Source organism: Nematolebias whitei, chromosome 1 (assembly GCF_014905685.2).
Source record: "Nematolebias whitei isolate Nwh7 chromosome 1, NemWhi1, whole genome shotgun sequence".
NCBI classification, from domain to species: Eukaryota; Metazoa; Chordata; class Actinopteri; order Cyprinodontiformes; family Rivulidae; genus Nematolebias; species Nematolebias whitei.
The window spans coordinates 87,684,665-87,708,830 of NC_056498.1; the positions used below are offsets into that span (position 1 = coordinate 87,684,665).

General features: G+C 40.4%; 1 protein-coding gene across 1 annotated transcript in view; it reads left to right on the forward strand.

Annotated features, from left to right (window-relative positions):
• ltbp1 (latent transforming growth factor beta binding protein 1) overlaps positions 1-24,166 on the forward strand; it is a 248,462-nt gene that overhangs the window by 131,615 nt on the left and 92,681 nt on the right. Inside the window, exons 6-8 of the mRNA XM_037681018.1 lie at positions 15,350-15,547; positions 16,380-16,669; positions 19,699-19,801. Coding sequence (XP_037536946.1) covers positions 15,350-15,547; positions 16,380-16,669; positions 19,699-19,801 — 591 coding nt within the window. The remainder of the gene's footprint in view (positions 1-15,349; positions 15,548-16,379; positions 16,670-19,698; positions 19,802-24,166) is intronic.

Below are 24,166 nucleotides of genomic sequence, written 5' to 3' on the forward strand. Positions count from 1 at the left end.
TGGTTCAAACCCCGGTCCAGGGGCCTTTCTGGGTGGAGTTTGCATGTTCTCTCCGTGCATGCGTGGGTTTTCTCCAGGTACTCCAGTTTCCTCCCACAGACCAAAAACATGCACGTTAGGCTGATTGGTAACTCTAAATTGTCCCTAGGTGTGAGTGAGAGAGTGAACGGTTGTTTGTCTCATTTGTCTCTATGTGTCCCTGTGATGGACTTGCGACCCATCCAGGGTGTACCCCGCCCCTCGCACAGTGATTGCTGGACATGGGCACCGGCGACCCCCGTGACCCAAAATGGAAGAAGCGGGTAAAGATAATGGATGGATGGATGGATTGACAAATGGATTAGTCCATCCCACACACAGCTGGCATGACTTGGCTCAAGGTAGATTAGAACAGTCCTGATTGGTATGCTAGCTTCCTTTGAAATTCCCCTGTTACAAGGAGCCATAATGCAGTTATCAGCTGAATGGGTACAGACAGTATGCAGGTCTTCACTCCATCGTGTCCAAAGACCAGCCACAGCTCTGAGCACAGATGCAACAAACTTTTCAAACCTAATGCAGCTGATGAGCAAGTTGAGCAAGAAAGTCCTTCCATTCTCTGCGAATACTAATACTAATGTTCTCCCATGCTTTCTTTGCACTGCAACATATGCAGTAAAATAGTCCCTCGCCACTTCACGATTCATTTTTCGTGGACTTGCTCTATTGCGGTTTTTCAAAATAAGATTGGACATGACACATAATTGGCTGATTGATGAATGACCTACACGATCAACATGGAATTTTCATTTAAAATTAATTATTTTAAATTATTTAGCACCTGCTGCACCTGTGTGCAGCCCACCCACACTGCAGGATAAACTTCCTCCTAAAGCTCCTCCTTCCTCCTCTGTCGAGCTCCGTTGTGCAGCGGAGAAGTGGGCGTGGCCGAGAGCACAGAGTTCAGCAGTGGCTGAGAGATGAGTTAATGACATTCTGTGCTCTTTTACAGCGTTTAGAGTTTAGAAACATTGTTTAGAATATTGCAAGAGTGTGGGAAGGGTTTAAAACGCCTTTATATATATATGTATGTACGTATATATATATATACGTTTTTGCTGAATGATCATATTTAGATTGTCCTGCAGTACAACAGAGATCTGCTCTGTTCTAATGCTAGGAGTACAAATTACTCACACCTGCTGAACAGCATGGGCATCTTTGCACCAGTACATATATAATTAAAGCTATTTGATTTGTGGATGTGATGCAGAGACAGAGTAGTTACCAGTTGCAAGTATAGAGCTAAGTATAGAGTAGATAAGATGCAATGAGAAATATTAATAAATCTGCCCTTGAGTTTTTAAAAGTGGCTGCTTTGGAAAATGTTATTTACATACAAACACACACACACACACACACACACACACACACACACACACACACACACACACACACACACATACACACACACACACACACACACACACACACACACACACACACACACACACACATATATGTATATGTAGTGAACCTAACCTGAAGTAATAAGCCTAAGGTCGAAACACTTGACCTTAAGAACTGACCAGATGGACAGAGACTGTTATTTCATTGATCTGCATCCAGAAATACAGTTTGAGCCATCTGGGGACTTTCTTTCTTGAATTAATCAAGTAGAAAAGACAATTCTCTATGATCATTACTGTTTTACAAATGTTTGATAATCAAATTGTGTTAGTTCACTCAATGCTTACAGGTTGAAGAGAACTACTCATTTTTATTTTACATAAACAGTAAGTAATGATTTTTATTCCTCATTCAAAGAAGAAATCAGGTTAATATGCATTTCTTGATTTTTCTGTCTGCAATGAGCAAGTTTGTAAGTATGTTAAAGGTCGAGTCTCGGTCAACTAAAATGTTTACTGAGAAGAAATGTCATGTTTAAACTTTTTCAGAAGATAATAAGAGTGAGACTCCACGAAGTCTGGTTTTCTCCAATAATCTTGTCTGTATGTTGTAAACAATCTCATTCTCTGACCTCGAATTTGATAACATCTTACATCACAAACCACACCTCTATTCTGGTCCATCCACGAATCAGAAAGCTCTAAATTGACCCGGAAGTCAACTCATTTAAAATGTGGCAACTTCCCGGTTCTGCGAAGAGTCTGATGCTGCAGAGCTCTGAGAGTTCCACACAGAGTGCTGAAGAGTGATGGAGTTAAAGTGTAAGAGTGTAACAGAGTTCTAACTCATGAAGAGAGTTAAAGGATCCAGATGCAGAGACGTTTTGGGATTATAACTTCTGTTTGAATAACCTCGTACGACTCTCTAAGGGTTTGGCAGTCCTCACGGAGACGCTGAAAGAGTCAGAAAGGAACCCTACGCCGACGCTGATTTTATCATCAACCAGGTAGAAGGTTCTATTTTCGACCAAGTGTACCGTGGGCAAGCTGAGATCTGATGGAGCGTGCACGTTTCTGGTCAAACAGATTAATTCCCTCACAAATCTCTCTGTAAGATAAATTTCCATCTTAAACTCTCCTTTCTCTTAAAATCAGTACAGATATTTTAGAAATATCTGAAGCAAAGTCCTCGATCACCGCCGTGTGATTGAAGTCCATTATCTGTGAAACTTGTCTGTTATTATTTTCATATTTTGCCAAATTAATGTAAATGTTTGATGTTAAACTTTGATTCTGAAAATAAATGACCGCATTCATTTTGATGGGTCAAAGATAATAACGTCTCTCGTTACATTTCTGTTAAATTCAATGCACGACATTTACACAGTCAGAAAGATGAGGAACTCGTGAAAAAAGTATGAATATATCCATATATGACATACTACATATATATATTTTAATCATTAAAAAAGCTTTTCTTTTGCTCACAGTAATGGGCACCATTAACAGCTTACACTAACAGAGTTTTGTTCAGGTCAAACATAGAGTTATGCTGCTGTACAGTCTGCTGTTATTATTTGACCCTCAGAGTGCGCTGCAGACGTGCAGAAACAAACCATGTGTCTTGTGCCTGCCCAGGCTCGCCTCATATCTCCCCTGTCTTAAAAACTTTCTTCCCCTCCTTCTTCTTGGCTTTCATATCCCTGCAAAATATGCAGACCTGAACTAAAAGTTTATTTTCAGTCCCAACTGAACTCAGAGGGCTGGGACACAAAAAAAAATCACAAAGTAAAATTAATCTCATGAAGAAGACGTATCCTGATGATAACATTATGAGGGTTTCAACAAGTTTCTATAAACAGAAAAAATACATCTTTAAAACTTCAAAAACTCTAATCAGACACTGTGATGTGAGGTGGTCTTTAATATGAAAGTCTGTTGTTTATCTAAAGAAATCTTAGCGTCAGCTATACTTTCTGTTGCACCAGACGTACTGTGGCTGTACAGTACATCTTCGTAAGTAATAAATCAAAACAATAAATCAAATACTATAATGTAGGAAATTTTCACAGTGGTTCTAAAGCAATTACTGTGTCCTTACTTTCAAAAGGATGGCGCATTAATGATAAATTTCTTAGAAAATACTTCAAATATAACTATTAAGTATTATAATACTTCAAATATACTTCAGTGACAGATTACTGCATCCTAAATGCACAAAGGAGTGTTACCGCAGGTCCTTCCTCCCAGCAGCTGTTAGACTTTACAACCATCACTGCTCCCAACAAACTCAATAAGGATTAAATACATGCTGACCTCTGCTTAAACACACACTCTGCCTGTAATAATGTACTGTCAATAGTCTGCCATTCTCAATGTTCCAATACATATTGAACATTATTATTGATATTGTTTATCTTATTTCTTATATATTGTGTCATGAACCAGAGGCCGGATCGCAAACAACAACAACAACCACTGAGAGGGTTAAAAGATTTATTGTGAAATAAAGTAAAACTCTGGAGTAGGTCCGGTTCTGGGCTGGTTCCGATCTTCTGATTGGTAGTTCGAGATTGGGTAGTGTTGTAGTGGCGGGCTGCCAGTAGAAGTAGAACTGATGTTAAGGTCCACTGGAACGGAGTCCAACAGGCTTGCAACTAAAAGATAAAGGTTAGTAGATGCAGGGGGAAAAAGACTAATTGGGGAAATGAATCTGTGGGAATCAGATTCAGGGGTAAGGAAAAGTCCGTGATACAGAATGAGCTTGACCTTTAATCCGTGATCCAAAAAACAGTCAGAAGGGAAAGGCAGAGTTCATACCGTGAAGTCAGTTGTTCAGCAGAAGTATCCGGTACGTGATCCAAAAAGAGAGTCAAAAAACAAGGGCATGAGTCGGTACCTGATCAGATGAGCAAAAGCAGACGAGGGCTGAGGCAAAAGCGTGGTCGTGGTCAAGGCAAGGGTCATGAACGTGATGAGTCAATCAATGGAATGCTGGAAAGTCTACTGCTGATGAGACAGGATAGAGAATCTGGCCCAGACTGAGAGGAATGAGTGAGCTTAAGTACTGACTGGACCAGGTGGTGGAGCTGTGGGATAATGAGCGGTGACAGGTGACATGAGTTGAGTGATTACTGAGTGTGCAGCATGACAGAGGAGCTGACAGAGAGCAGAGCTATGACAATATTGTGTTGTTTATTAACATTTAGGAACTTTTGTGTGAAATCTTTAAATCTTTTAATCTTTTTATCTGTTGCTGCTGATACACTGGAATTTCCCATCCGTGGGACAATAAAGGCTGTTTCTATTCTATTCTATAAATAGAGCTTGGTTTGTGTTTTCACAGATATCTACAATAAGAACAAACAAGAGAAAATTTTTAAATTTTGGTTCATATATTTTAGGTTTACATGCAAATTAAGTCCGTTTTTGTTGTCTTGATTACAGTAAATGGTTACAGTGACCACAAGTTGTACATTACCACATACCACAAAAGTGTGTGTTTGGGCCCACTAAGCATATGTAATAAGTCCTTTTTCTTTTCTGAGGGCATAATGGGAGAATCTAGATTCTTTTGAAGTAGAGTTCTGTTGAAATGTTGTGGAAAAAATTATGGTATTTGATTTAGATAGGTCGTTGAACAGAGTCAATTTGATAAAGAACAAGTATAATTCTGACCAGGTTATTGAGCTAGTCCAGTGCTTCTCAATTATTTTCTGTTATCTCCCCCCCCCCCCCCCCCCCAGGAAGAAGTAAACATTTCGCGCCCCCCCAAACTCTCCGCTGCGACTGTAAATAATATGTCTATAAAAATTTTATTAGTACACCTCTGCCTAACATTGTGGCCTTATTAATATTAAAGAAAAAAAAACAATATAGATCAACTTACAACGAAGAATAACTTTATTAACATTGTTTTTTTAGTCTGTAACAGAAACAACTTAAAGTGCATCAATTTGCCTGAAAAAATTTTTTTAAACTGTAAACATTTTTGACCATTTGATACTGAAAAATAAAATTAAATATAATCAATAAATAATAAATTCAAATTGATCAGCAACATTTTAACTCAGGAGTGTTATATAAAACACTTCGACCTACAAAACAAAAATGAATAAAACAAATTGTGCTGGTGTTTTTTTTATTTTATTTTTTTATCAAAATGAGGAAGTCAGGATTAATGAGCACACACATCGATAAAACTAAAAAAAGATTAACATGAAAGAAGAAAGAGGGAGCAGGTAACCATCTTGCTTTGAGTTTACTCTTTGTCGCCTGCATGTTGTGTGTGAAAAGCGTCCAGAGCGTCATAAAAAACAGCAGCTTAACTGAGGAGGTGAATTTATTTTGTTAGCAAAATATAGAGTCCTAACATTTATTAAACATTACTTCTATAAATTGTGCTTTGACAAACTCATCGATAAAACTAAAACATTTTGTCAACGAAAAGGAGGAAAGAGGGGCAGGTGTCGCTCTCACTTGAGTTTACTCTTTGTTGCATGCGTACTGTGAGTGACGTCCAGAGCGCATGGACATAAAAAAAAAGCAGCGGAGGACGGAGGAGGTGATGGGCAGAGTTTATTTATCATGTCAGCAGCAGAGAAGAGAGACACTGGTCATGCATGGCTCCAAAACGACACGGCGGCCATATGTGTTCATAATTTCATTATTAGGAATGCATGCGACAAAATGAGAATGGTGGAGAAAAAAACCCTACTCCCTGCGGCAAAATAAGCATGTTTTCTAGGGTGACATGCACCCCCCTGGCACTGTCCCGGGGGCGCACCCCACTATTTGAGAAGGACTGCGCTAGTCCAACAACCAAGAGCAAAATTGAGTGCTGCCATTTTAATATAGCACAAATTTTAAAAGAAATCAGTGCAGTTCAAGCAAAAAGTATTTCAGGAACCTTTACATTGTTGTTCATTTTTACTTTGCATTGTTGTTGCAGCAGAAATGTTATATTTTTGCTGTATTCGCCCCAAGATGTACCACATCTGCTAAAGCTATCTGCTTCTGCTGGTTGCACTTGCAGATAACCACAAAATTCAATGTAAATGCCTGTGTAATGTGAACTTGTGAAGTAACTTATCACCCTCCATCATACCAAGATACCAAGCACAGAGGCTTCTCAGGGAAGTGTGCTTAGTCCTTAACATTTTTTTCAGCTGACACATACTGCTACATACACTGTACGGCTAAATTAATTTAAAAAATGGCTCAATGTGAGGCTCATCAACAATGATATTAAAGTATCAGAGCTCATGTGGAACAGTTATGGGGCTGTTAATTCGTCTTTCAATGTCAACAAACCTAAGCATCTGGTTGTGGGTTTACAAAAGGGACTGCTTAAAATTTGCTTTATGGACCAAAACAGCTTTTAATGCTTGCCAAATTGCACTTTTAAAGCTCACTAGTTTCCCATAATTTTTTGAGTACAAAGAGAAGCTGCCTTCCACATGTTTCTTTGTACCTGCCTCTGTTGGTACTCTGTGAAAAACCTGCATGTTTGAGGTTCATTTCTTTATAGGGTTTTAGGAATAATATGCATGAAAGAGACATCCTGATGCATGCTCAATAATCCAGGTAGAAAAATCCAAAAAAGTTGTCAGGTCCTCTGGACGTTTTTTTTTTTTTTTTTTTTTTTTAACTTGTTGAACAAAATGAAGAGGACCTGACTTAACTTTTACAGACATGAAAGAGACTCTTGGATCTTTCACACTTCCAGCAAAATGCCAGTTTATTATCACTGTACCATTGTTGTTAATAAGTGTGATGTTTATTATATTACCATCCATTCTTCATAGGCTTGAACTGTGGTGGTTGTACAACGAAAACTTAAATATGTAGAGCTTGTTTCAGTGTCTGTTTTATTCCTCAAAACGTGTCAGGTCTCTCTTGTAAATGAGTCCTCGAGGCTCAATGGGATTTACCTGTATAAATAAAGGTTGATTGATTATTAAGCCTATTTGAAGAAACATTATTGTGTTAATGTGGTCATTTTGGTAGATGTCGGGAAAAACAAATTAATCTTTTAGGGAATAGTCAAAAAATATGTGGGGAATGCCCTGACAGCACTTGGCAAAAAACATCATTTTTAAACTTCAATGATTCAAGCTGTTTGTATGTGTATCCCATTTGGCTGCTGAAGACCCAGGAGAGTGTGTTTAAGTGGTGTTTCTCCAGCCCCTCTGGCAGATTTTATCCCAGGTGAGTTCTGTGGCTCGCCAAGTCGCTGAGAGCTTTCTGGCCTTCAGTCCTGTTTCCCTTATTAAAGATGCTTTCAGCTGCCAGCTCATTTGTTACAGTCCAGACAAAACCAAATCATTTGCAGTTGGATTTAAACAAAGATTTATTTGGAGAGGTAAGAGATGTGAGTTGAGTAAAGAAAATAAATATTGAGGTTATAAAGGAGAAAAACCGATTCACCCCTTTATCTGGGGAAAAAAGTCATCTGGCATTCTCCTCAACAATGACTTTCAGCTTATGCATTTATGTATATAATCCATAAATTAGCATTTAGACTGTTAGGCAGATTATTTAGCTTTACAGGATAATCAGCTTGGGAGAGAAAAAAACAGAAGGCAAAGTCTCATATTTATTATCACTCCATTTAATTAGTTAAAAATTCTTCTTCTTTTGGCTGTTCCATTTTCAGGGTTTGCCACAGCGAATCATGCTCCTCCATCTCTTTCTGTCCTCACTCCAACTACCTCCATGTCCTCCCTAACTGCATCCATATATCTTATCTTTGGCCTTCCTCTTTGTCTTTTTCCTGGCAGCTGTATTTTTAACATCTTTCTACCTATATACCCACTGTTCCTCCTCTGGACATGTCCAAACCATCTCAGTATGAATGAAATGACTTTGTAAAAACATCCGGTGTGTGATTATGATTAGCATCTGCCTGTAGTTATGTAAAGTATTAAATCCAAACATAGCACAGCTGCACAAGGAGCCTTTAATTAGTTCCTTTTTATGTTGGTATTAAAGATCTTTCATAAGAAACCTCGTAATGATGAACTTGGTGGTGTGGTCATGGCTTGGACAGCAAGCTAAATCTGTAAACACCTCAGTGACTGCAGGCAGATGTGAATAAGAACTGTGACACATGCAAGCCATAAGTAGTCACTTTCCTTTTCACAGAACGGTGTCATTTCCCATCACATTTTGTCAATTCCAGGTTTCTTTTGAAGGAAAAAACAAGGCTGGAAAGAGAAATCAGTGAGAAATGAATAACATTTTGTCATGTCCGTGTCATGCTGGATATATCCATCCATCCATCCATCCATCCAGAAAGGACCCCAGACCAGAGTTTGAACCAGGGTCCTGCTTGCTGAGAGGCAGCAGCTCTACTAGTTGTGCCACCGTGCTGCCCTGGATATATTCAGATTTTAGAAAACATTTTGGAAATATCCATAAAGGGAAATTTACGTAACTTGCATGACTTCCTGTCCATTAAGGGAAACTTGCATACAATACATCATCACTCCCATGGTCTTGTAGGTTAATACTTCACAGATGTGGCGACTCCAAGGAAATTTATCAAATAAGGTGATAAGGAGAAGCTAGATAAATATCTCAATATGTTTATGTTTTCTGATCAATTGATAAAAGTTATCTTATCATTCACATACTGCATGTTACAAACAGAGACTTGAATAATTTCACAATGTTTCAAAAAGCAAGACATGTTGACAACTCAGCTTTTTGTATTTACAAATGGTCACACTCTACTTGCTTTCTCTGGGACTGAATTGGGACAAATAATGTTAATCTTGAAGTCCAAAAAAGTTCAATCTGGTCCTCTGGACATTAAAAAAAAAAAAAAAAAAAAAGCAAAAAAATATAGAAACGTTTTGTCTCTCATCCAAGAGACTTCCTCAGTCTGAGGTGCTGTTTTCAGCTCAGGACATTTGCAAACCGAGGTGTACCTCAAACCCACCCACCCAGACCAGTATTTGCAGTTTGACTCCCATCACCCTTTGGAGCACAAGTTAGGAGTCATCAGGACTCTGTATCACAGAGCAGACAGCATCCCCGCTAGCTCAGGAGCCAGGCAGAAGGAGAAATCCTACACAAAACAGGCTCTAGAGCAATGTGGATATCCTAACTGGGCCTTCCTGAAAGCAGAGAAGAAACCCAAACAGGACTCCAGTCAGCCATCAGGTGAAAAGGAGGAACCCAGACCCAGACCAGTGGTCATTCCTAATGTTGAGGGAGTATCAGAGAAACTGAGATGTTTATTTTCTAAACATAACGTCCCAGTGGCTTTTAAACCCCAAAATACATTACGGCAAAGACTGGTTCATCGCAAAGATCCAGTTCCCCGGCACAAACAGAGTAATGTTGTGTATGCTGTTCAGTGTCAGGAGGGTGATCAGTCTTACATTGGGGAAACTAAACAGCCACTGGCCAAAAGGATGGCCCAGCACAGAAGATCAACATCATCAGGCCAGGACTCTGCGGTCTACACTCATCTCCAGGCCAGCGGTCACTCTTTCAAGGATGAAGATGTGCACATCCTGGACAGAGAGGAACGATGGTTTGAGAGAGGAGTAAAGGAGGCCATCTTTGTGAAAAGAAATCGTCCATCGTTAAACAGGGGTGGAGGCCTCCGGATTCAACTGTCCCCCTCTTACAATGCTGTGATTGCTAGTATCACTCAGCCCTCTGTGAACAGTAAACAGCCATCAGTGTGCTAATGATCCATTGTTAGGCTGATGGTCCTTCTTGAGCATGTGATCAGCTGGTTTTGGTTGTCAGCAGCAAACTGGTTGATCCACTCTGAGAAGGTGCTATTTAAGAGACTGAGCTGAATACAGCTCCTCAGACTGAGGAAGTCTCTTGGATGAGAGACGAAACGTTTCTATATTTTTTTGCTTTGTTTTGTTTTTTTGAATGTCCAAAGGACCAGATTGAACTTTTTTGGATTTTTCTACCTGGATTATTGAGCATGCATCAGGATGTTAATCTTGAAGCTGTAGTGGTGTTTCGTGTCGTATTGTATTTTGGTGTCGTATTAATTAGGGCAGCACGGTTGCACAACCGGTAGAGCTGCTGCCTCTCAGCGAGCAGTTCAAATCTAGGTCTGAGGGCCTTTCTGGGTGGAGTTTGCATATTCTCTCTGTACATGCAGGGTTTTTTTCCGGCTACTCCAGTTTCCTCCCACAGACCAAAAACATGCATGTTAGGCTGATTGGTAACTCTAAATTGTCCCTAGGTGTGATTGAGAGATGTGTCTCTGTGATGGACTGGAGACCTGTCCAGGGTGCCCCCCACCTATTGCACAGTGACTGCTGGATATGGGTACCAGTGACCCCTGCGACCCAAAAAGGAAGAAACGATTAAAGATGATGGATGGATGGTCATATTAATTTTGTGGGGCAGTTTGAATCTAGCTCCTCTGTCCTTTTTTTAATTCTTGTGTGAGATTTTTTTATTTATAATTTTTTTAGACCTCTTAAAAATACCTTGTAATCCTTACATTCCTCCTAAAAAATATCACAAAGCAAAATCACTTGAGCTAATATAACAAAGACTTTATACTGTAGATATGATGATAAGCGACAACAAGAAATAACATAAGCATACTATAAAAACAAGGAAGTGGAGGAGTATCTTGACAGGCAAAACACAAAGCAGATGGCAAACAAATTTAAAACCAAAAACATACCTACGCAACAAAAAGATAATGAAACATACTGACACAGGCTAAAAAACAAGAGACTAATGCTCCTTTTCCGTAGTACAGTATCTTATCAGCACGACTCGACTCAGTTTGGTATGCTTTTGAACCCTTTTCCACTAGCACTTTTTCGTGGAACTTCACTTTTTTTGGTCCCTGCCTCTCTGGTGGTACCAAGCGAGCCGAGCCGGCACCAAAATGTGACGTCAGAACACTGTCGTCACTAATTGGTCAGGGGACGGAGTCACTGGATCTTTCAGAAACTTTTCAAAACACTGATCCGCTATTTGCAATTACTCGGAACTCGTAGCAGCAGCTGGATCTATTTTTTAAGATTTTAAAAACAATAATGACAACACAGTGGTCTAATGCTGAAATACAGGTCTTTTTTGTATTTGGTGACCGACGACAAAATTCAGAGCAAGCTAGATGGAGCTCGGTCTTCTCCACCAGAGCCTCAGAGCCCCCTCAGGCCGTGCAGGGTGTCATCTCCCCGGCTCCTAGCTCCGCTGGTGTCAGCGGAAGGATTTGAACCAGGGACCTGCTCGCTGAGAGGGAGCAGCTCTACCAGTTGTGCCACTGTTCTGTCAAGAAAAACTATAACATTTTAAATACATTTTTGTAGAATCTGGATTGTCAGATTTAATTCAATTCAGTTTTTTTATGTAGCGCGAAGTCACAACAGAAGTCGTCTCAGGGCACTGAACAGAAATATTCATATATAAAATGTTAACAGAAACATTCATATTTAAAAATAATAATTTAACATTATTCATCTGAGGAACAGACTGCTTTGAGATAAACTCCATCGCAGAACTCTCACTCTTAATGGTTAACTAAAGTTCATTAAAAGTTCATTAGCAGGATAAATATATATATATATATATATATATATATATATATATATATATATATATATATAAAAGAAAACAGGCAACGCACAAAGCAACATAAAAATGGAGTAAAATCAAAATATAGACACAAAATCGTCGCAGATAATAAATATAACGACTAATCTGTGTGAAGCACACTGGTTCAAACCCAGATCATCTAGTGTTGAAAGCTAAGGAATAGTAGTGAGTTTTTAAGCGGGATTTGAAAACTGAGATGGAGGGGACCTGTCTGACAAGCAGAGGTAACTTATTCCAAAGTCTTGGGCCTGTGACAAAGAAGGCCCTGTCACCCCTGCGCTTAAGACGAGTTCCTGGAACTGTGAGAAGCAACTGGTCCGCTGACCTCAGGGAATGTGGTGGGACATACGGCTGTAGCAAATCAGAGAGATAGGGGAGGGGGTGGAACTGTTCAGTGATTTGAAGACATACAGGAGTATTTTGAACTGGATTCGAAGATGAACCAGTAGCCAGTGCAGGGAGCCCAAAACTGTTGTAATGTGCTCTCTTTTTGCCTGTACTGCTTAAAAATTGGGCTGCCGCATTCTGGACCAGTTGTAGTCTAGCAATGGAGGTCTGACTGAAACCAAACAGGAGCGAATTATAGTAATCGAGCCTAGATTTTATGAATTTGTGTATTACTGTCTCCAGGTTATCTTTGGACAGTAAGGGCTTCAGCTTAGACAGTCGCATCAGTTGGAAAAAACAGGATTTAACAATCATGTTTACCTGACTATTAAGTTTCATGAAAGGATCCATTATCACTCCCAGATTTGTGACTCTTTGTTCTTCTAATGGGGCTAGGGAGGAAAGATCGATGCATTGGTTCGTGATTGTGTCGTTGAGAGGGAACAACATGACTTCAGGCTTCTTCTCATTGAAACTTAAGAAATATAAAGCCACCCAATTCCTGATGTCAGCCAAGCAGTCAAGCAGAGGTTGAATAGAGCGTGTACCACTACGTCTTAATGGGAAATAAATTTGACAGTCATCGGCGTAGAAGTGAAAGGGTATGTTGTGTTTCCGGAAAATAGCACCTAGTGGCAACAGGTATAAAGAGAATAGAAGGGGACCCAGGATGGACCCCTGCGGTACCCCCCATTTAAGCTCTGCCGCTGCTGAACTAAAATCTTTGATGGAGACACAAAAGGATCTGTCAGCTAGGTAGTATCTAAACCAATTAAGGGCTGACCCTGTGATGTCCACCCACTGCCCCAACCTAGCAATGAGGATCTCATGGTTGATGTATCAAAAGCAGATGTAAGGTCCAATAGGACAAGCAGCACAGAATCACCAGTATCTGTGGATAGGAAGATGTCATTAAAAACCTTCAGTAGAGCAGTTTCAGTGCTGTGGAGAGGTTTAAAGCCAGATTGGAATAACTCTAAGATAGTGTGATCCTCCAGGAAGCATTTTAACTGGGACTCAACTATTTTCTCCAGTAGTTTAGAAACAAATGGGAGTCTGGAGGCAGGCCGGAAGTTGGATACGACTGAGGGGGTCAAGGTTAGGTTTGTTTCAGGAGAGGTTGAACAGCAGCATGTTTAAAGGTTTTTGGCACCACAATCATGATCATGTCCTCGGCCCCCTGCCTCTTTATGTCATGTTTTCTGCTCAGTCACTCTACTACGACCCCCTCTGAACTTTCAGCCCCATCTATCCATCCATCCATCCATCCATCCATCCATCCATCCATCCATCCATCCATCCATTTTCTTCTGCTTATCCGGGGTCGGGTCTCGGGGGTAGCAGCCTAAGTAGGGAGGCCCAGACTTCCCTCTCCCCAGCCACTTGGGCCAGCTTCTCCGGGGGAATCCCGAGGCGTTCCCAGGCCAGCCGAGAAACATAGTCCCTCCAGCGTGTCCTGGGTCTTCCTTTGGGCCTCCTCCCGGTGGGACGTGTCCGGAACACCTCACCAGGGAGGCGTCCAAGAGGCATCCTAAACAGATGCCCGAGCCACCTCAACTGGCTCCTCTCGACGTGGAGAAGCAGCGGCTCTACTCTGAGTCCCTCCTGGATGATCGAGCTTCTCACCCTATCTTTAAGGGAGAGCCCAGACACCCTGCGGAGAAAATTCATTTTGGCCGCTTGTATTCGAGATCTCGTTCTTTCGGTCACAACCCAAAGCTCATGACCATAGATGAGGATAGGAACGTAGATCGATCGGTAAATTGAGTGCTTCGCCTTTTGACTCAGCTCTCTCTTCACCACGACAGACTGGTACAGCGCCCGCTTCACTGCCGACGCTGCACCTATCCACCTATCAATCTCACGCTCCATTTTTCCCTCATTCGTGAACAAGACCCCAAGATACTTGAACTCCTGCACTTGGGGTAGGACCTCCTCCCCAACCCGGAGACGGCTCTCTACCCTTTTCCAGCTCAAGACCATGGCCTCGGATTTGGAGGAACAGATCCTCATCCCGGTCGCATCACACTCGGCTGCGAACCGCTCCAGTGAAAGCTGTAGATCACGACTTAATGAAGCCAATAGGACCACATCATCTGCAAAAAACAGAGATTCGATCCTAAGGCCACCAAAACGGATCCCCTCAACACCTTGGCTGCACCTAGAAATTCTGTCCATAAAAGTTATGAACAGAATCGGTGACAAAGGACAACCTTGGCGAGTCCAACTCTCACTGGGAACGAGCCTGACTTACTTCCGGCAATGCGGACCAAGCTCTGACACTTTCAGGTCATAAGTCCTTATTCATTCCACCTGTTCCTGGCCTTATTTAAGAATTCATTCACTCAGCTCTCTGCCAGATTATCACACCCTTCGTGGTGTTAGATATCCAGCCATCTTATTCCTGTTCTCATTCACACCTGACACTCAAGCCTTGTTCTTTGAGTTTGACTTCACGCCTTGTCTTTGGGATTTACCCCTCTACCTGACCCTCGTCTGATTCTGCTGTGCTTATCTGACTCTGGTACAACTACATTTTCTGCCTCACGGATATTGGATTAAGGATCACCTTCTGGATTTGTTCTTGGACTTCTGACTCCCTATGTATGACCCCTGTTTTGCCTTTTGGGCCACGACCCTGGATTGCACTGCTGTGACAACATTAAAGGCCTCCCTCTGCAGCTACCTTCCCACCAGTTACAATGATGTCATCTCTTCTAGCTCCAACAGGTGGCTCTCACCCCACCTGCCTGAGAAGACATGTTTCCTGCAACTGGACTCTGACTCCCACCAGCAACTGCAAAGCAATAAAGTTATTTTTGTTTGTTTCACTCTTGTTGTCTGGCTGATTTTGAATCCAAAAACCCTGACTCGTGACAACATCTTGACGTTTTTCTCCATGAACAAAATTACATTGTTGTTTTGTTTTCCAGCACCAGGGCATCATTGTATACTGTTTTCTTTTTTCTTCTCAGTCGTGTGTCACCTACCTTGTATAAATGGTGGAAAGTGCAGTGCACGGAACAAGTGCCAATGCCCTCCAAATTTTGCTGGAAAGTTCTGCCAGATGCCGGTTCAGAATGGACAGCAACAGACATCAGTAAACTACGGCCACACTCAGGTTGTCTCCACACACACCCTGCCTCTGACGTACAGCAACGGCCAGACGCCTGGTAAGTAAAAGAACACTACTGCAATGCCAGTGTTACTTCTCTTATTTGTGTATACTTATTCTCTTATTTGTGTAGGAATCTGTGCTGAGAGTCAAATACCACACTCCATAGCATTTATAGCCCAAGTTAATTGCCTGTTTCCAGATGGGCTGTTAGTTGCATAAAATACATTAAGGCAGTTTAAAACACTGTCACAAAACAGAACAATGGTTCAAAGAAAACGACTGGCAGGTAAAATAAAAATGACAAATGTGCTTTTCAAGCTGACAATTATTCCTGCAATCAAAGTTTTTCAATAAACTTTAATCCCCTGAAAGCCTTTTAAGTTGGCTTAATTTTTTTAAATAGAACATTTCATACACTTGTGCAATTTGAAAAATATTGATTTTATTTGACTAATTCAGTAACTTAATTTTATTGTACTTGTTACTACCACAATAAAGATATTCTGATGTTTATTCAGTTGAACTAAATGTAGATTTATGTTTTATGATTTAAGTTTATTGAGATTACAAAGTACCAAATCTGTCATACGCTCTTACACAAAATAAGGTTAAAGGAGTGTGTAAACCTGCCTTTGCTAGGTTAAAAAAAAAATAGGCAATAAAAAGGACTACCAGCTAATATATACCGGTAAATGAATCCTACAGTAAATTTGGGCAGTAAAATATTGTTATGGTCTCCAGACTTTTTATAGAAAACTTGTGGTACCACATGCACACTGCATGCACACTGATCTTCTTATATAAAATATTGTGCTACCTCTCAGAAATGTCTACACATTCCTGCACTGTAATAAACGCAGTACTAACTCTACCAGTGTTCAATCCAGGCATCGTCAACATTCACATCAAACATCCACCGGAGGCCTCTGTTCAAGTTCACCAAGTGTCTCAGCTAGATGATTATCACAACAATGGGCACCAGCAGAAAGGTCCCCAGGCAGGTTCCTCTTCCTCCACCAGCTACAGTTACCACCACTCCGAAAGCAGCCAGAAGATTCAGCACCATGGCTATAACATGGTGTATTCCAACCCGCATGGCTACCAGCTTCCTCATTACCAGCCCGTCATGTCCAAGAACACACTGGGTCGCTGCTTTCAAGAGACTACAGCTGGTCAGGTACACAATTTATTTATCATCTGAACATTTTAAACAGAACATGCTAGCTTTTAGTTCATGTCCATGTGTCTCCACTGAAGTAAATGATCTCTAATTCAGTGTAGTGTTTGTAAATTTAAACTGGCCTTACATGTAGATTGGACATACAGGAACTGCAGTGGGGGCGTTGTCTTTTTTATCATTAAACAACGTACTAGATGCTGAAATGCATCTTGTACATAAGCAATTTTCATTCAACCTTTATTTATACAGGCTAGCCTCATTGAACCACAGGGACTCATTTACAAGAGGGAACTGTTCCATACAGAACATAAAATTGTGGTATAATGGTGTGCATAAATCATAATTTGGTATATACCTCATTTTTTTAGGTCATGGTTCAATGTAGATTTAGTAAAGAGGGAAAAATAGACACATGCCAAAAGAAAAAAAAAGTTTTTTTTTTCAAATATTTTTGAACATATTATAACTCTCCCCAAAACAAAGACAATAAAACACACCCTTGTTTGAGCTGTATGGTAGCTTTAGGGTAGGAATTGTCAACTATAAAACTAAAACATAAACTCACCTTGTAGTCTTATTTATTAAATCTGAATTCTAAGTGTCTACAGGCGATTGTCTTTCAAAAAGTTTGATAACTTCCAAAATTGAAAGGTATCTTACTTTTTTAAAGAAAACTGCACAAAGAGAGTGTTGGTAATTTAACCTAGAATTGATGACAAATTAAAAGCAATTCAGAACTGAATAAACTCTCCCAAGTGTGAAAATACAGTATAAAGAAAATGTTAAACACTCACATTGAGCTTCTCAGCTAGCTAAGTGCTCATGTGCTGGTTATGAACAGATGGCACCTATTATACACCTGATGGTGTAGTCAGTGGTGTTTATTACACACCAGAGGAAGCTTCAAAGAGTTGTAGATGCTAGGTAAAGTACTAAGGTGTTGATCTGTGAGCAACAGTATGGTTTAATACCCAGAAAGCGCACTACCAGTGTAATGTTTAATTTAGTGTTGACGTAGAAGTATATACAGTAGGAGGTCAGAAGGAGCTGCAATGTGTCTTTGTGGATTGAAACAAAGCACATCATAGGGAGACAAGAGTTAAATGCGGTACCGTATGAGGAGGTCAAGTGTGGCTGGGAAGCATGGGAGGGTAGTGCAGTAGTCCCCATGGACTATTATGTTTGTAAACAGCATTGTGAACTGTAGTGAGTGGAAGTAGCAGGTGGAAGAGAGCCTCGGGAGGTGGAGGTATGATCGGGAGAGAAGAGGATTGAACATTTGTAGAAGCAGGACAGAATGCATGTGTTGAATGAGAGGCCGATAGGTATAACAATGATTCTGCAAGGATACTACAAGAGATATAAGAGATACTAACAGTTGATGAGTGTAAGTACCTGCACTCGATCATCTGAAGCAATGAGCTATGAACAGGAGAGGTGTAAAGGAGAGCGCAGTGTGGATGGAGTGGATGTCAACAAGGGTCAAGGTTGATTTGTGAGGCAAGGAACGTTACAAGAGTGAAAGGGATGGAAGGTTTACAAGGCGTTAGTGAGACTTGCTAAGATGTATGGTTTGGAAACATTGGCTCTGATCCAAAAACAGAAGACTTAGCTGGAGGTGGGAACTTTGAAAATGCTAAGATTTCATTTGGGGTGACAAATTAGAATAGATAAAATTAAATATGAGTATATCAGAGGGACAGCTCAGGTTTAGAACCAAAGTTAGAACGGTCAGGCTAAAGTAGTTTGCACATGTACAGAAGATGGACAGTGGATATATTGAACCTAGGATGTTACATGTGGAGCTACCAGGAAGGACGAAGAAGACAACCACAGAACGTCCGTTACTTTATTGAAGAAGGATATGCAGAAATGTGGTGTGACTGAGGAGGATGCTGTGAACAGCTAGAAGAAAAAGAAGAAGATGGTGTTTCAAGGCATGCACATTTTGACCCATTTGTCTTTCCATAATCTGCCTTTCACTCTCCACTGCTACCAAAGAGCACCGTGGATTAAAAACACACTCCTCTGATTTGAAAGAGTCAGCTCTTAAAGCCCTTGTGTCTCATCTGATCTACCTATTCTTTTGCTTTCATGTCGAGTGCTTTAGATAGGCTCTTCATCTTGCTCTTTTCTGTCAGTGAGCAAAAAGCTATTAAAAAAACATGAGCAACATACTAGAGTTATGCAGTAGTTATGTAGATGAGATGGTGATTGCCTATGACTTGTGTATCTTCTGACTGGATGCACCAAACCCCAATGTTCAGTTCAAACAGCTATACTGTCTGACCCCAATAAAACAACCTTTTGCCTTTTTTTGTCATTAATCCAGGCTTCACACTTATCAGAAAACATCTATTAAGAGTGTTTGTCCACATTTTACAAATATATTAGTATCATAGTTTAATAAACTGTTATTTTGTTTCAGCCATTGACTTTGTGACCTATGAAAATTTAAACTGAATAATTAGGGATTTTAATAAAATACATTTTGAAAATTCATGTCAGCGAAGCACCTGTGAGGATATCAATATTTGGATGCAGTTGTCAGGACAGCTAACAGACTTATATTTTTTCCCACCATGTGTTTGGCTTGATAAAATGTATTAGCATCAACCTACTGTATTTCTGACTTACGAGGCAAGGAAACACTGGAAGCAGACAGTTAAAATGGACAAATTTATGGTGCCACTGCCAAAATAATCCATATTGAGCCTGGTGGTTTGTGCTGATACCAGGTCCTGGAGATGAAGGATGTAAAATGAACAGATTTATTATCTAGTGAACTGCAAAAACGTCACTTTGTTGAATTGAGGTGGTCTTGAAAAGTCATCCCTGGGTCACATTTTGCAGAGCCAGTGTTTGCCATAAGAGGTTAGAAAAGGCAAAGATGTGTTCATCTGATATGGGACTGAGAGGTGTGTTTGTCAGAAACTGTTTTTATGGTTTTTATTATTATAACTAAAATAAAAATTGATCACTTCCACACTTTTACTGCTCTTTTACTTTGTGACTTGATGGATCAGTGTGGAAAGGCTCTGCCAGGTCTCACCAAGCAGGATCAGTGCTGTGGGTCCATTGGGACCTCCTGGGGGTTCCACAAATGCCAAAAGTGTCCACAGAACCCATGTAAGTACAACTTATTTACCCTGAAATTGTTTTCTTTATATAATTTTAGAGCTTCTATTCATCTTCAATAACTCTAAATACTTCTCTGCATGACTTTTAAATAGGTCTTTTTTTCACATTTTAGAAGAAAGTCTGATAGGAGAAAGAAAGTTCTCAGCTTGGGGGGGGGGGGGTGTCTCTCAGTTTTTGGGGGACAGGGCTATTCTTTACAGTTTCCTCCCTCTCAGTTGTTAAACATTCCAACACTTGATCAACGTCATGAAAAACTTGTGTTTTTGTTACCAAAACTCCTTTTGGTTAAAAAATATTCAGTGTAGAGTGGACAGAGCCTTTTTTGTCCCATTGAATTTCTGCTTTGTTTGTGTGTGTGTGTGTGTGGGGGGGTGGGGGTGGGGGGTTAATTGTTTCCCCAAGAAAATGGACTTTCAAGACATACTGCATTTTTAAATACTGGGAGTAAAGCCAACAAAGCCTTTTATAATATTAGGTGACAAAGCAGTTGTCCAAACAGAAACTAATATGTAGGAAAATCATTTTTATTATTTTTACTGCCTGAAATCGTTTTAATTTCAGTAACACACACAGAGGAGACTGCACCCATTCCTGCTGCTTGCAGGTGTTTAGTACTATTCCTCTTGCACCTGTGCTGTAATTCTAGTTTGTGTAGCAGGAAGAGGTTTTTAGATTTCAGTCACATGATAACAGGGAGGACCTGACTGATAAAGACTAACCAAGCAGAATGTCAACAGTCTAATAAATCATACTGACAGGAATGTTTGGACTCCTTCTCATACAAACTGGATGTCATGCTGGGATACAGAGTGAAGGTGAAAAGCACAGAACACCACCCAGTTTAATATGGAACAAAACATATTGTCCTCGAAGCCAAGATTATTACAAAACACCAGATTATACATATATGTCATTATATTTAGGAAATGTTGGTGAATGGTGAAGAGTGGGCGTGGCAGATGACAGAGGACGAGATCATGAAGAGGCAGAGATGTGAACAGATGGGGGGGCAAGCAGAGACCGCTGATCATGACAAAGGCTCCCAAAACAAGCCACAAAGTAGCAAGACTGATTTAAAAATTGGAAATTTAACAAAATTGATTTTTGTCATTTTCAAATAATTGTCATTAGCCACGCAAACATTTTAAGCTGTGGGCTGCTGCACTCGACACTACACTCGTTTATCAGAGCACTTCCTGTGATGGGATGCCTTTTATGACAGGGGTGCGTTTTTCAGTACTACACCTTGGGTTAGCTCTCAAGGGAAGTTCAATGTGTGCAAGCGGGCCTAAATAGCTTGAATCAGGACAAGAACAGGATTTATTAACAGCACTAGAGCCTCAGCTTTCTGAAGTCGTACAAGTTTCATTTGAAAAGCTTTTTGAAATTAATTAGACACATTTGAATCAGCAAGACATTAAAATCAGCAACTGACAGCTCTAAATGTTTTACACTAATTATGTGCATATGTACGGGCAGTACGGTGGCACAACTGGTAGAGCTGCTGCCTCTCAGCGAGCAGGTCCCTGGTTCAAACCGCGTCCAGGGGCCTTTCTGGGTGGAGTTTGCATGTTCTCTCCGTGCATGCGTGGGTTTTCTCCGGGTACTCCGGTTTCCTCCCACAGACCAAAAACATGCATGTTAGGCTAATTGGTAACTCTAAATTGTCCCTAGGTGTGAGTGAGAGAGTGAATGGTTGTTTGTCTCGTTTGTCTCTATGTGGCCCTGTGATGGACTTGCGACCCATCCAGGGTGTACCCCGCCCCTCGCACAGTGATTGCTGGACATGGGCACCAGCGACCCCCGTGACCCATAATGGAATAAACGGGTAAAGATAATGGATGGATGGATGGATGTGCATATGTGCCACCTGCAGTTCTGCTAGTTTCTGATTATAATTGTTTGTATAAACATGGTTTAGGGTAGACTGATTGCATCTTTTTAAACATGTTTAAATGAATGGTAACCCTACCCCACAAAGACCTTGTTTACACATGATGCTAAAATCCATCATTAGCGATCAAGTTGCATTCTGTTAGCGCTAAACACAGGTGTAAATTGCAATGAAAACTATGACAAATTCTTCTCAATAAAAATACCCTTTTGTTAGGATTTTATTATCTAGACTGGGTACCACAACACTGGGTGGTGAGTTTCTCAACCTTGTTGTGTTTTTAGAATTGTGTTGACCCACTGTGGCAAGGGTAAGTTATAAGCTGTCAATCACAAAACAGCATATGAGCAGCTTTATTTCACATTATCTTCACCTAAATAACCACACTGCTGATCTTATATTTACAGTGAAGCAGTATAAAACAGCTGACAGCTGTGGGCAGACAGTTTCACCACAGTGGACTTAGATCTTCAGTCTTGGTCCTGAAACTGAGCTCCCTGAAGTCACCGATTGGGCCTTTATTTCTCTTGCATTGGGCCAATTAGGTAATTAGGCTCATCAAGTGAAACTAACTCAAAGGGCTCTAAAATCATGTCATAGTGTGTAAATGGTAAATGGACTGCACTTATATAGTACTTTTCTATTTTGTCAAGATACTCAAAGCTCTTTACAACACAATCTGTTCCCTCAGTTACACATTCATACAGCACTCTGCTACATATGTACAAAGAATAATCAGGGCTTTATCACATTCATACACATCAGAGGCGATGAGGGGTTCAATGTCTTGCCCAGGGACACTTCGACATGTGACTGCTGGTGGAATTGAACCCCCAACTCTTGCATTGGCGGATCACTGCTCTAACCACTCAGCCACAGCCGCCCGGCATATGTATAATATTATATTTCAGAAGTCTAATTGTATTGTAATTTTTTTTAGAAACATCTGCAGACCTGGTGTCACTGTGTTGTTCAGCTGACACTGTGTAACATGACTGCACGTGTATCTGTAAATAGAGCAGGAAATTGATATCTGATTGAAAAAACGATTTGGAGTGCACATTTTAAGCCAGGTGTGAATGCTCTCATTCAGTTCTGACTATTTCCAGTTGAATCACCCAAGACGGATTTATGGTGCCAGCTGTGAACAGGGTCCAAGTGCCTCAGAAATGTGGTACTAAGCCTACTGCCATATTATATTGCTCAGAAACCTCATTAACCCAATATTTCACATGCTGCAGTCAGAGTAGATCATTAGCAGTTTGTTATTTGAACACATCTGGTGATATGAGATTAAAAAGCTCAGACTATGGGTTTTATTAAACATGTTCTGAGTTGCTTTAAATCAAGACGCCTGATTTGACAAAATATTGACTGATGTCACTAAAAGTATGAGTTATCCTTTAGATGAAAGTTGTTGCATTGAGCCAACAAAGTGCAAAATAAAGAGCTGATAAAGACAGAAAGCATCATCTGACCTTTGTACTGGGTGGCGTATAAACATATAGGTGACTTTAAGCATACAAGTTGTTTCAGAGTTCCAGTTATTTCCTCGTTCCATGGCTCTTTTTAGACATCTAAACTGAGTGAGGAGGAGTTATAGAAGGTGCTGCCAGTCTTTTTATGTGGTAGCTGGCTATTCAACACTACTCCCTTTATAGATGGAGCATGTTTTTAGGGCCAGAGCTGCTGGATGTAGAGCATGAAAAGTCACAGAACTGCTTGGTGAGAAAACGAGTCACAGGTCTTAGGAAAATAGCTCAAAGGCATGAGAAGCCAAGACTGTGACCTCAGAGCATTAACGCAGAATGCTTATATAAATAAACGGCACACTTACTCCACTGGTGGGTTGGCTTTTACAGGAACTCTATCAACTTATTTAGTGATGACTGCACCAACATTTTATTTCAAACACTCCAGCTTCAATGCAAAACATGAGGAAAGCAACTGAGCTTTCAATGCAGGGATCTCAAAGAAAAAATTGCTCAGAGGCCATAAAATAGTGTACTGATTCTGCAAAGCCCAGTTTTTGTTGTTAAAAAAAAACAATGCTAAAAAAAAAAAATATATTGACAATAAATGGACTGTACGTATATAGCAACTTTCTATCTGATCAAGATACTCTAAGCTCTTTCCACTACAATCTGTGCCTCATTTACCCATTCATACAGCACTCTACTAGATCTATACAAAGATAATTGAACAAATCATTCTAAAGAGACTAATCAGAGATTTATCACATTCATACACTGATGGGACACACATCAGAGGCTGTGAGGGGTTCAGTGTCTTGCCCAGGGACACTTCAGCATGTGACTGCTGGTGGATTCAAACCCCCAACTCTTGCATTGGAGGACGACTGCTCCAACCACTCAGCCACGGCCGCCCTAACTTACAATATAAATAATGTATTGTAAAATAATAATAATAATAATTATATATATATATATATATATATA